The 10,806-nt window shown below is 45.9% G+C and overlaps 1 protein-coding gene across 1 annotated transcript in view; it reads right to left on the minus strand.

Moving 5' to 3' along the window:
• The window catches only part of Eyg (eyegone), a 43,031-nt gene extending 41,282 nt beyond the window's left edge, over positions 1 to 1,749 (minus strand). The window contains exon 1 of the mRNA XM_076785105.1: positions 750 to 1,749. Within this exon, the coding sequence (XP_076641220.1) occupies positions 750 to 1,218 (469 nt within the window). The 5' untranslated portion in view covers positions 1,219 to 1,749. The remainder of the gene's footprint in view (positions 1 to 749) is intronic.
• Between the last annotated feature and the right edge of the window lie 9,057 nt (positions 1,750 to 10,806).

The raw sequence follows: 10,806 nt of genomic DNA on the forward strand, positions 1-10,806 counted from the left end.
CATGGCATATGTACGGTATACATGGCTTTCAATGTGAGCACACCAAGTTAGGTACTATAGCGGAGTGCCGTCCAGAAAAATGACATCGACGAAAACCACTATAGTAATGTACAGTAACTGAAAGGCTAAAAGTAGTAATATATTATTAAAATGTTGCCCTTTAGTAGTATTGAACTCGAAAGGCTTTGGTACCAGACAAACAAGCTGGGACCAAAAGTGTGAGCCCCTCGAGGACGCAATTTTATGCACCGTGACGTACCACGCGGATTTCATGCGTTTATGGCAAAAACGTACGAGCGAGAAGCCGTACTGTGAAGATATTAGAAAATTTCAAGAATGTTGTCACATTATATTCGACTTATCCAAGCTATTGGAAGAAGAAATACATTCCCGTTTAACTACCATTTCCTGCGATCGACATAGACAATTTTTACTGTGCATAAAAATTTGCAGTCTACTTGTATCTGCTTATTCTAGACTAGATATAGACTTCCGGTATACAAAGTGTTAACCCTTCGGGGACGACCGTAGATTGTCAGTTTGCTTCTGTATGACCGACGTTACATGATGTTACAGACGTTACTAGCTGTCTTGAAATTCTAGAAAGCGAACAATAATTTAACCTCCTGTAATCAATTTTGAAATATTCCTCAGAATCGGCAGGAGATGCTGACGTCGCCTCCGAGGAGTTGACCACTTTTTATGAATTTGAAAGCTGCATCAAATAACTGAAACCGAAGACAACTAACCGTCGATCAGCGAGACAGGCGGCACGGTCATCTGTTGATGATGATGCGCTGCCGGATGCTGAAGGGGATGCGGCGGATGGACCTGCAGCAAATGAGACCTGGTCTGCGAGTAGGTCGGCGAGGGTGGTTCCCAAGGTCGCGTGACGCCGGTGCTGACAGGCGCGTCGTCGTCGTGGCAGCAGAACTTGTCGGCCGATTGCGTCGCGCCGCTGTTCACCACCGGGTGTACATCGTTGTTGTTGTTGTTATTGTTCGCGACATCGCCGTTGTTATTGTTACCAGCCGGATTGTTATTGCCGGCGTTGAGACGCGTAGTAGTCGCGCCTGTCGCAGGGCTACCACTACCACTAGCACTGCCACTGACACTACCACTGCCAATGCCGTCGACCTGCACCATTTCGCTGTCGATCGCAGCAGCCGCCGACTTGGCAGTACCAGGAGGGGTCGCGACGCCGCCACCGATCATCATCACCAGACGATCACCTCCAGCCCCTCCACGCACCGGGCAGCACCAGCAGCTCCTCCTCCTCTTCCTCCCCCTCCGCCTCCTCCACTTCTGCAGTAAAGCGGACCCTGTGCTCGAGGCGTTTCTCTTCCTGCTTTCGCATCCGACGGGTTACTCAACGGAGAGCGTGTCCACCCACGGGCCCGGATCCTCCCCCGAAAAATCTTTTCTTCCTCTCCACCGGCAAATCTACCCCTGCTACCCACTAACACTGGCAACTCTTCTTCCGGCGGTAACTCTTCAGGATTTCCCAGTCGCACAAAGTACAGCTTACGGTACCGGCACAGGGCAGAAAACCTCTTCCGGGTTCACAGAAAAGAAGAAGAAGAAGAAGAAGAAGAAAGACAGTTTCACAGTTCAGCTATCTTTCGGTTGGTTCGGAAGGGTCCTCGTGTGCACCCGCACCCCGTGGTCGAAGGGCACAACACCGGAAGAGCAAGGGGCGGCTATCCAGTCGATGGTGGTGGTGGTGGTGGTGGTGGTGGTCGTCGTCGTCGTTGTCGTCGGTGTGTGTCCGTCGCGCTGGCGCAGGAGCGCGCGAGCGCAATCGACGCCACGGTCCGGCGTGGCTTCCTGCGTCCGATTAGCGAAGCAGAATGACATCCTGTCCGGCGGGTCGACGGCGAGCGCGATTCATCGTGGCGCGAGCTTTCACGTCGGGCTGTCTGTCGAGGCTGGCCGTCGACGTGGACGAGCGTGGTCGATGCGAGCAGGCGATGACGATGAGTGCTCGCGAGCGCAGGCGCTTCGTCCAAGCTCGTGACTACCTCCTATAGACGTGTCTGCCCTTCTCTTCGTCCCTCCTCCCCGTCTCGTCTCCTTTTTATAACACGCTCGCTCGCTCTTCCGCTCCCTCTTCGCGGTCTCTCGCCCTCTCGCTCGCTCCCTTCTGCCCAGTCTTTGCTCCGATATTCCCGCTTCTTTCACGGCTTCTCAGCCGTTCTCTCTCTCTCTCTCTCTTTCTTTCCCTCACTCCCTCTCTCTCTCTCTCTCTATCTGTCTCTATCCTGCACCTTCCGTCAGTCTGTCCGTGTGCTCCGATCCCTTCTCCAATAACGGGGCGACCGAACGAACGCGCTCACCACGGGATAACCTGCTCGCGCTCCGCCGGATTCGAGCAGATTGCCTTCCCGTTCGGGGTTTCGAAGCGCGCCAACGACTAGTCTTACCCCCACCTCGTCACGCCTCGCGGCTGAACAGCGCCGGCTACTCGCGTCCAGCTGAGATCCAGATTTCAGGTAACGAGCCTCCTTCTGCCTCCCTCCGCCCCCTTGCCCACCTTCTTCAGCTTCGACGACGCTTCGTTACCAACGCTCGCGTCGCCAAATTACCTCGCTGATTTCCTCGAGACCAATCGGTTCGATCTTTCTCGTTCGACGTTGCTTCCCACTTGGCGCCGGTGTTGCTCCGCTCTCTTCAAGTTCTTCAAGACACTCGAACCTCGATCTTCCGCTCGAGTCGTTTTCCAACGCGTTTGATCCTTTCAGCTTGTTCCTGTGCACTCTCTGTCTCTCTCTCTCTCTCTCTCTCTCTCCCTCTTTCTCTCTCTCTCTCTCTCTCTCTGACTCTCGTTCTCCACGGTCCACCCTCGTTTTCGAAGTCGCCGTAGAAGTCGAGGACGAAGAGGGAGAGGATACAAGCACCGCGAGTACATGGGGTAACCTGCTCGCGGTCCGCCGGATTCGAGCAGATTGGCTTCCGTTCGGTGGCTCGAAGCGCGCCCAGACTAGCCTTACCCCCACCCTCCTCAGGCCGAGGTGAGATCAAGATTTAAGGCGCCGGCGAAGAGCTGCGAGGAGCGGAGGTAGCCTCTGACGAAGACGAACAGGAGAGGACGAGGAAGAGAGGCCTCGAGGAATAGAAGAGAGCGAGAGATTGAGGGAGCGAGGGGGGGGGGGGAGGTGGGAGTCGGAGGGACTAGCCTCGGCTAGCAGCTAGGCAGCCACGAAGACGCGGGGCTATACGCGCGCGTTGATTACGATCGCGCGCAGCCAAGCTCGATCGTCGAACGAGAGGAAGAGGAGGTGACGAGAGAAAGGGAGAGGTGGATGGACAGAACGCACAGGCTTAGCAGAGGCGAGTCTCAGGGCGAGCAAGGTGGAATCCAGGAGAGTGAGAGAGAAAGAGAGAGAGAGAGAGCTGAAAGATCCCCGACACTCTCCGGTACATGGAACAAGCCGGCTAAAGCCAACCAAGTGCGCACTCCTTGCTGCGCATCTGAGCTTACCCGACGCCCACCGACCATTACCGACCCGATCGACCAATTGGACGAACCGGTGGACGCCCACCGATCTGTCCCGGCTCCGGCGAGTCGTCGCCCACGCCGCCGAGAGAACCATCGCGCCCTTCCGCCTTTCCGCCTTGATACCGCTCCACTACCCGGTCTTTGTCGTTTCCGCGGACGGGATCGATTAATCCTGGAATCGGATGTCGATGTCGGATGCCCGCTACGCTCCGGATGAGCCGATTCCTACGATTATCCCAGCCGAACCTGCCGGATTTCTGACCGCGCGCCGAACACCGCGATTTTCGACGCGCGGCACGGGCTGATCCACTTTGCAAAATGGAGATTGTTTGTGCAGAAGCGACCGGAGCTTGGAAACTCGGGAGTTGGTGCTGGGGAAATAGAAAAATGTGGAGGGTTGTCCTCTGTTTCAAATTTTACTAGAAGTCCTCTTGAAACTTGGACCCTTCGACTTGCACCCCTCTTTTGCTGTCTTTGTTAGCTGCTGGTTTATGACTGAAACCTGTGATGTTTGACCAATAAAGGAATTAAGGGTTGCTTCTTTCTATACAGTATATGCACGAACATGGTCTTTAATGTTTAAACCAATGAGGGAGATAAGGGTTGATGATGAGATGGAGATAAATTCGTAGAAGGATCTACATGTGCGTCTATGCATGAAGAAAGTTAGGTTTGGGATCACAAGTTCGGGACTAATCTACGCCATCTAGCGAAGTCTCATAAATATTTTTTATACTCTGATTTTGATTATAGCAACGTCCATAGCACGATCAGAAAAGGGATGAAACAGCCTATAGAAAGATAAGTCGAGAACGTGTAGTAACATTTTCCGTACAATGTTCAATTTTAATGCTTGTATAGACACTGAATCTGACATTTTTTTATCGGAAAGAATTCTGCATTAACAGCTGAGTCGAAAATGTAGAATACAGATTTTCGAAATAGGGCTTCGTTCTCGAGAAAATCGTGCTTGAAGGTTATTCGAGTGGGCGCGCTAGTGAATAGGCGCGTCTGTGTATAGCTGGCCGATTCTACTTAACGCATCTACGTAACGAATCTTCAGCATCGATTTTCGCGAAAACGAAGCGTTGTTTCAAAAAACTTTATTGCACATTTTCGACACAGTTTTTAACGTAGAATCACCTCCCGTAAGAACTTGTTGGGTCAGATGTCTCTATAAGCAATTAATTAGGTCCGTGTGAGATATTAGATTAAAATGGGTATCGCCTATTGGTCGAGCTGCTGAATATTCATGCACGGAGTTATCGAAATGAATACAGGATGATCTAGTATCAGTGACTGACGTTTTCCGGGGCCAATTTATTCAACTGCCTGTAGAATTGCCATTATTATCCTCGTGATTAATTAATTAATTTCAGAACAGGAAGAGTTTAAATTTATTATGTGCTTGTCCCGTTTCATTATTCCGTTTAAATGTTTCCTTTGCGATAGGACAACTAGTAAAGAACACAAGGTAAAACGATCATGTAAAAATCTAGCGAAACATGTAAAAGCCACGCACACCATCAAAGAAGTTGTGTTTTCCGCTGTTGACTAGAAATGTAGTATATTATTGATTTCATAAAACTTTGTTTTACAAACTTTTGAAGTGTTGACTCTGGGTACATGCACGAACAGTACGATAGAAAATTATGCATGATCTTACACTTGCGAAATTAGCAAACTAAAGACACCGAATACGTTAAATAATTTTCTCTCTACGGTTCTCTTATCTTCATTATTTCACGCATAACCGTACCAACACACGTGCAGTGCATACATTCTACAGTGTATATCGATCCGTCTTTCCAATGTTTTATTTACAATATATTAAAACTTGGAATAGTAGTTTCCGTTTAACTTTTCCGGGTTGGTTCCGCATCGACGCTGCAAGTTAATTTCTTCTTTTCCATTCTGTACGCACTAATGTACTTTATTCCAGACATCCTAGTGTTCAAGTAAAAATGTTTAACAAACTCCTAGTACTATACCTACAAACGACGATTGAAATGGAATATAAAATTTTCCTCTATTTTCCTCTTCGCATTAACTGTTGCTTCCTGTGTTCATTCAGTAAAATATTATTAACGAGTGTAGAACATTTCTGTATTCTGAACTGTTCTTCAAACGGTGGTACAATAATTGATCAGAGGGAGAACTTGTTTTCGAGAAAACTGAGTTTGAAAATTCATCGAATACACTTGCTATTGTACAGGAATCGACTGACATGTTTGCTCATTTCTGGTCAATACTACTTCTGATAAATCAAAATTTTCGACGAATTTTTCTGACAATTCTCTGAAAGTGTCATTCTCTTCTTCGGTTTAATTTCTGTTGTTAGAATCACTCCTTTGTCCGATTGTACCACGATTTATGAAACACCCTGTATAATTAGCTTGAACAAGTTGATTGACAAGTTTTATACCTTGTTTCAATCGTTTAATTTCCGATCTTTTACACGATTTTTGTTCTCGTGATTCGTGCAAAAAACAGAAACAGGTGCGTTCGAGAAACTGTTCCTCGAAATCCTGCGACCTCTGGGCCGTGGATCCCGCGATCGCGTTTCCCCCGATGATTACGATCGAGAGGAACGCGATCGAACTATCGTCGATCATGGGAACACCATACGGAACCGGATGCGGTGGAAACGCGGACCGTTGCGTGGCGAACGCGAGCGTTTTCTCGTCGAACCGAGCATCGTCGCAGGATACCGCTCGAGTTTGCTCGATTTGCAGCGGATCCCGTTGCGATTTTTCTCCGCGAGACCTCGCCTTTCGATCCCTCGCTAATTTATCGCTTCCTATGATAAGAGGACGGGAAGGGGAAATTGATTGGCCGCGGAAAAAGATTTCGCGGAGGTCCGACACCCTGTAGGCGAGTCCGCGTTTAATGATCCGTACAAAATGCGGAGTGAAACAATTAGCCTGGCTCCTCGGGTCACGGCCGGAGGATCGTCATCACGCGATGATTTCTTCGAGCAGTGTCCCCCTGCCAAGTGACGACCCCTGTTTCATCCGCATGCATGATTATTCCCTGACGCTACTCGTGTTCTTTGCTGTTGGCCTGCCACAGATTTATTTCGGAGATCGAGCCTGACAGTGGTACGAAAATGTTGCTGAAGTACAAGGTGGCTGTGAGATTTGTTAGTTTAGTTGCAGACGCTTGCCAATGGATACTTCGATCGTAATTGAATGTTGTATTTTTGAAAATTTATTTAGGAGGACGTTGAGTTAGCCGAATGTCATCGGTTTCCTCTAGAGAGTTGTCTAAATGCTTCATACGATTGTTTTCTGAATGGCGAGCTATAGAGAAGCTCATTCTTTAATGGTTCTAGTGTGAAACATGTGCAATTGTGTTCCGTATCATTGCTACTGGCACAAATACTTTACAGTTAGTAAAGTTAGTTATTAGAAAAGTAAAGTTAGTTGTTAGAGGTACAAATATTCTAGACACTTTTTCGTTTCAAGCAATGAGTTACAGGGTGAAACATATATTTATTTTCACTGTGACAGACACAATATTGCCCACAGCGTTACCCAGTAATCTGTAAACGCGAGCACATTCATTAAAAAAAAGAAAGAAAAAATTTGAAAGAAAAATGTTATGTAGCCAGGGCTTTACCTAAAATTTGACTATTTCAATACAGTTAAATGCAAGTGGCTGTAATAATGTGATCATTCGGGATTTTGAAAACGTGTGTACACGGAGGAATTACTATATAAATTCAATTTAAAGGAATTCTTATAATTATGAAATTGCATGTATGGAGAATGTCAAATATTAAAAACATTTGAGAGTATCAATATATTATTTCTAGCTCATTTGAATGGTTAAGGAAAACAAGAATTTTCGTTCTTTATTTCGCATAAAGATTCGCAGTCCGGTAATCCTTAGTGTTTCCAGCTTAATGTGCAACATTGTGCCTAGTAGGATTGCGACGAGCACAAATAAAGAAACAGATTAGAAAGCAAAAGGATTAGAAGGGATGGCGCGTATATCGGGACATTGGTCAGTCGTCGGAACGAAACGTATAACTGGTTGTTGAAGTTGGAGAGGTAACCGCGAATTCGTAGGTATCAGCACCGGCCGGCGAGAGAGCCTTGTACTTTTGGCCCGCTAAAAGCCACCAGCAAGATTACCTTCGGAGTTCCTTCACGCGAGCACCGCACGGCGAAATCGAACTGACGACGGGAAGGAAGAAGAAGGATAACGAGCACGATGCAAATTCTTTCTTACAATGGGGGGCCTTCGCATGCCGGTCTGCCCGGCTACATACCAGCAGATCGATGGTAGCTACCCCTAAGGAAAACGTTCTGGAGTATCGATCACGAAATGCTCTGCTTCTCTGCCTCCACTTTGCCATTATGCTGTGAATAATAGTTACCGTCCTAATAGGAAACCTTTTGTTCCCCCCACACACTCACTCTCTCTCTTTCTTTCTTTTTACATTTACTCCCACAAATTTCTAGCGTCGAAGCTCCTCGCCACACGAAATGGAGACGTCATACCATGACGTCGCGATGATGATGCGCTCGAAACCGTACAAGCATAATCGCCCATGTTTCTGTTTAGCGGTTGAAGCGGTTGGATTGTCCTACATCGACGATAAGTCGCGGCGGCTTTGACGCGCGTAATAGTCGAGAACGGCCACGATGTGGCTTAAACACTGCTCGAGAATCTGGACAGAAAAATTACACGGTTTCGTTTCTTATCCTTTTGTTCTTCCTCCTTTCTTTCGTTTCGCTCTTACGGTTCTTCCTCTGAAAGTACTTTATCGTTTTTGCTTAAGTATTGCTTATCACCAATTTGGTCTAATCTCTACTCATAATTAGACTGCGGTCTAATTAGATTGTAAGACACAGGAGCGAAATAAAAATTTCTTTCTTCCTTTAATTAGTTTATTCAGCTGAAACCACTACGCTGGTGTCCTTAAATCTTTTTAACATGTGCACTGCATGAAATTGTGCCTTTCCATTTTTGTCATAAATGCATAAAATCCGCGGTCTACTTATAATTTATACTACGCATTTACTCCCCGATAATTATTAGTAGACTTCGAATTTTGTGGGTTTCTGACGAAAATGGGTAGACGCGGAATTTAACTCTAGAACTATCGGACCGAAATGACGGATCTCAGATTTTCTGCTTTTACAATTCGCGAACTTATAGAAATATTTTCTTCGGAGATGTTTTATACAACTTTTTATGCTTCTTTATTCAAGTACATGTTGCCATAAGGATCGTATGTAAACTGAATAAATTAAATCTTGTTGTTATTACGAGGGAATATGCACCAGCCTCGGTTTAAGGGACAATAGTTTTAATGTTGAAGTTGTCAAAAGATTAAAAGATTTTCAAATCGTTCAGGGAAGAAAGAAATTTCTGCTTGGCACCTGTCTCTTGCAATTAATGCAGACAATTTTTGTTTTGCATAAAGATCTGCGGACTGATTACTAGGCCACGATAAGAAACCGTGTATAATTAATGAACGTATGAAAACTAATTGCGTTATTATTCTGTGTTCACCGCAAGGAGTTCTCTAGCCGATGTAAGACATTTCTCCCTTCCCCAAGTACGTCCGTTCTCCAAGACAACCCACCTTTAATTCTCAATTAATTATGTCCAAAATTTCCTACGACGTCCAATAATATTGTAGTCGAAAAACTACAATTTTTTACCACCTTCAGTCATTAGTAGCTCACAGCAACGTCAATCGATTTCGACGAAATTTGTACGAATGCAAAATACATAAAATAAAACGACTCCGTTCCGCTTCTTCTTCATCGTCTTCGTCGTTTCGGGACGGTGGGTTCAACGACTTGATTATCGTGTGGCAGACGGTGTCGTGGCCGTTTGATTCAGCTGTCCAAACAAGGGGACTAATCTCGTTAACGAGAGGGTGATCATCGCCGTTCGAAGCTGTCCAATCGCTCCGAACATCCGATCGAAGGTTCCTCGCGAGCGTTCAACAATTCTCGTTCGCTCGCGACGAAATCGGGAAAACGATCGCTGGCCAATCGCCGGGAGGCAATTGCGCGCACGAGAGACGATTCGTGAGAGCTCCTCGGAGAGAACCGATAATCTCTGGCGGGCCATTCGGACCATTCGGTGGGGTCATTCGACCTTAAACCCCCGAGGGAAGCGGGCTGCTAGTTTCGCGGTCGATGGCTAAATTACTGTGACCGCACCGTTTAGCAGATTTGGGAGGGCGCCAGCCCAGCGAAGGGGCCGAAAACTGTTAGGCCAAAACAACCGAATCCTAACAGGATTTATCTCGCCAATTGACGACCGTGCGAATCCCGCAACCATTCACTCGCAAATCGCTCCACTTTTTTCCCGACGGCCGGCCCGGTGCCCAGGCCACATAACTGTCGACTCCAAACAATGCCTCTTTCTCGAAAGCCGTTCGCGAAATATCCGGCGATCCGTCGACCGGCTTCTTTCAAGAATTTTGTTACCGAACCCTCGCGTCAATACTCGAGTCCCCATTTTTCAATCTATTTGCAGAATTCTTCTCAAAGATATTAACCCTTTGCACTCGGCGCTATTTTCATTCTAAAACTACATTTTTCTCCCGTCTTAGAATATTTTCATTTTATTCGTACGAAACTGATCCGATTTACACATATAATATTTAAATGTTTAGTGATCTATTGAATAAAAATTTTGTAAGGTTACAAATGTTTTGTAATATTTTTTGTAATTTCTTTGAAATAATGCCACAACAATTTCTAGTGGTGTTTCAGAGTCACCACTCGAGTGCAAAGGGTTAACTTGGCGCAAAAATAATTGCGGTTATTATCTGTTTAAATTTTAGCAAATTTGCAATTGGTTGGGACCGCGGAGAAAGGGTACTGTAGCTTACTTTTTATAACTACTTCATCTGAACTTGCACCTACCGAAAATTTAACAGGACATCAATTGTTTCAGGATAAGATCGTAAAGAGTAAAGCAAACCAAACTCTTTAGCACTACTTTTGTAGAACGAGCTATTGTTAATCGACTACAATTGAACAATTCTTTACAAACCCATGAACGGGAGAGGTGTCTTTACAGAATGCAGCTAAAGACATTAGAAACGATTATTTTAACAAATGACGAACAGGTTGCGGATCTTTGTGTATTTATGCGATATGTACAAGTTTATAAAATTATTATTCCGTGTACACCAAAAGAAATCTTGTTTGCAAAAAATGTGTTCCTTCTCGAAACGATCATAAAGTCAACAATGAAAATGACAATTTACATAAAGATTTTCCATACTTTATCCTTGTCCGGACTGTCATAAAACAATTAATAAAAATGGG

The sequence above is a fragment of the Halictus rubicundus genome, chromosome 3 (genome assembly GCF_050948215.1).
Source record: "Halictus rubicundus isolate RS-2024b chromosome 3, iyHalRubi1_principal, whole genome shotgun sequence".
Classification (NCBI taxonomy): Eukaryota; Metazoa; Arthropoda; class Insecta; order Hymenoptera; family Halictidae; genus Halictus; species Halictus rubicundus.